Genomic DNA, 2,240 nt, shown 5'->3' on the forward strand with positions numbered 1-2,240 from the left:
GCCGTGAACCCCCGCCCACGGCGCTCATGGGCCCCGCCCCTAGGGCAGAGTGGCAGGATGCCCGCCCACTCTGCCGGGAGGCCCCGCCCCTGAGTGAGTTGTGGAGCCGCCGGTTTTGGGCCTATTTGCATAGCCCCGTCCACTCCATCGCGGCCGGAGGGTCTTAGGGAAAAGGTTCTACCCTCTTCTGGACGTAGACCTCACCCGCCCCAAGCTCCGGATGGCCCCTGACTTTGAGTTGTAGAGGCTCAGACTCCAACCTTGAGCTTAAGCAGCAAAGGGACTGCCTTTATATTTGAATAACCCGCCTACCCTTAGGCTCCGCTCGCTGCTACGTTTGCCTTTGCCTTTGCCTTGGGATCCAGGCTTAGGTAGACCCAGCTCCCCAAACCCCTGAGTTCTGGTCCTCCAACACTGTACCCATCAGCCGCGTAATCGCCTGCGTCATCCCCGCCCATGCTCTGCCTGTAGGTTCCTGTGCCTGCAAGATGCTGGAGCGAGGCACCAAGTCTGTTCCTACTGGCAAGGAGCAAGGGACCAAAGGAGAAGGTGAGAGCGTCCCGCTGGTGAGCGGGAGCAGCCGCCAGGAACATGGGCTGAGAGAATCACAGTTTGGGGGAATTTCAGGATGAAAGTTTGAGGGCCCAGGGTGAGGAATACTTGGGATCTCCAAATGCAGTTCTGGAGAATCCTCTCGTTTGGCTTTGGGGAACTTTACGTGATTTTTGGGGGGGGCTTAGGAAATTACAGGAGTGACAGCGAGGATAACATGCAGGATTCAGGGTGATCCTGGGAAGGTATTAGAAACCAACACCTTAGTAGTTTGGGGGATCCTGGAAGTAACCCTCTGGATCCCCCTCGAATACTCCATGGGGGCATGACCATGCTATTTGGGGAATCTCAGTGTGACATCTGAGGTGTCCAAATACACTTCGAGGAGCCTCTCAGCTATCGAGATGGTGGCAGAGCCTGGCCTAGGCTCCTTCCTGGAGCCCACTGGCCCTCCTGTCCCCCCAGCTCCACACCAGGGCCCCCACAGAAACCCAGCCTGTCGGCTCCAGGGCCCTCCGTGTCCAGGGCCACACCTTCCCTGGCCTGCAGTGGCCCCCACCCCAGCGCCAGCACCGCTGCCTGGATTGTGACAAGGCCTTCTCCTATCCATCCAAGCTGGCAGCCCACCGCCTCACACACAGTGGCGCTCGCTGGCATGCATGCCCGCACTGCCCCAAGGCCTTCAGCCACCGCTCCAAGCTGGCAGCCCAACTTTGGACCCACACACCTGCCTGCCCCTACCCGTGCCCCCACTGCCCCAAGTCCTTCTGCTACCCTTCCCAGCTGGCAGCCCACTGCCACATGCATCATGCCACTGAGGCCTACCCTTATCCTTGCCAGCACTGCCCCAAGGCCTTCTCATTTCCTTCCAAGCTATGTCACCTATGTCACGATCTCGCCACTGCACCGGGCAGCCAGGCCACGGCCCAGCATCCATGCTCCAGCTGCAGCCAGGCCTTTGGCCAAAGACGCCTCCTGCTCCTTCATCAACACAGCCACTACCCAGCAGAGGGCCCCAGGGAGAGAGACTTCCCCATGGCTCACTGCCCCCCTCTGCTGCCAGCCCTGGTCAATAAAAGGTGGGATTCTTGGCCAGGCTGTTTGGACTTGCCTCTTCCGGATAGAAAGCTGGCAGGAAGAGAAACTGCCACTTACACTGGACTGAATTTAGAGGCTGAGGAACTCGGCCCACTGACTGGGGCGGGGAGGTAGTTAGCCCTGGATCCCAAAGATCTGGAACTGTGGTTTGATGGTGCTGGCCCCGAGTCTCCCCATCCGTTTACATGGCTACGGTGACAAGACTGCTTGCATCCCGGACTGGTGCGAGCTGCGGGCAGATTCATTGCTGAAGGGTTGTGTCTCCACTTCGGCCATATGACTGTATCTAAAAGAGTTTACCCGTGTTCGTTCTAACTGTTCCCCTTACAGGAATTTACCCTATAAACTCCGCATGTGAGGACGGCAGTAAAGGTAAGGACACTCACTGTGGTGAGATGGTCGTGGCCAACCACTGGAAATGACCAAGGGCCCGTCGGCGGGGGACAGCTCATGAATCACCACACAGCCAGGCCACGTAGCTGTGGGGAGAACAGCCTATGTCCGGAGGTGGAAGAGCCCTGGGATATACCAGGTGATAAAAGCAGAGCAAAGGGTAAACCACTGAGGTACAAACATGTTTAAAAGCCCAA

The 2,240-nt window shown here is 58.2% G+C and overlaps 1 protein-coding gene across 1 annotated transcript in view; it reads left to right on the forward strand.

Moving 5' to 3' along the window:
• ZNF575 (zinc finger protein 575) overlaps window positions 1-1,981 on the forward strand; it is a 3,188-nt gene extending 1,207 nt beyond the window's left edge. The window contains 3 exon segments of the mRNA XM_027767160.1: window positions 472-549; window positions 918-1,094; window positions 1,097-1,981. Coding sequence (XP_027622961.1) covers window positions 472-549; window positions 918-1,094; window positions 1,097-1,764 — 923 coding nt within the window. The 3' untranslated portion in view covers window positions 1,765-1,981.
• Window positions 1,982-2,240: the final 259 nt, after the last annotated feature.

This window comes from Tupaia chinensis, unplaced genomic scaffold (assembly GCF_000334495.1).
Source record: "Tupaia chinensis unplaced genomic scaffold, TupChi_1.0 Scaffold000067_1, whole genome shotgun sequence".
Taxonomy (NCBI): domain Eukaryota; kingdom Metazoa; phylum Chordata; class Mammalia; order Scandentia; family Tupaiidae; genus Tupaia; species Tupaia belangeri.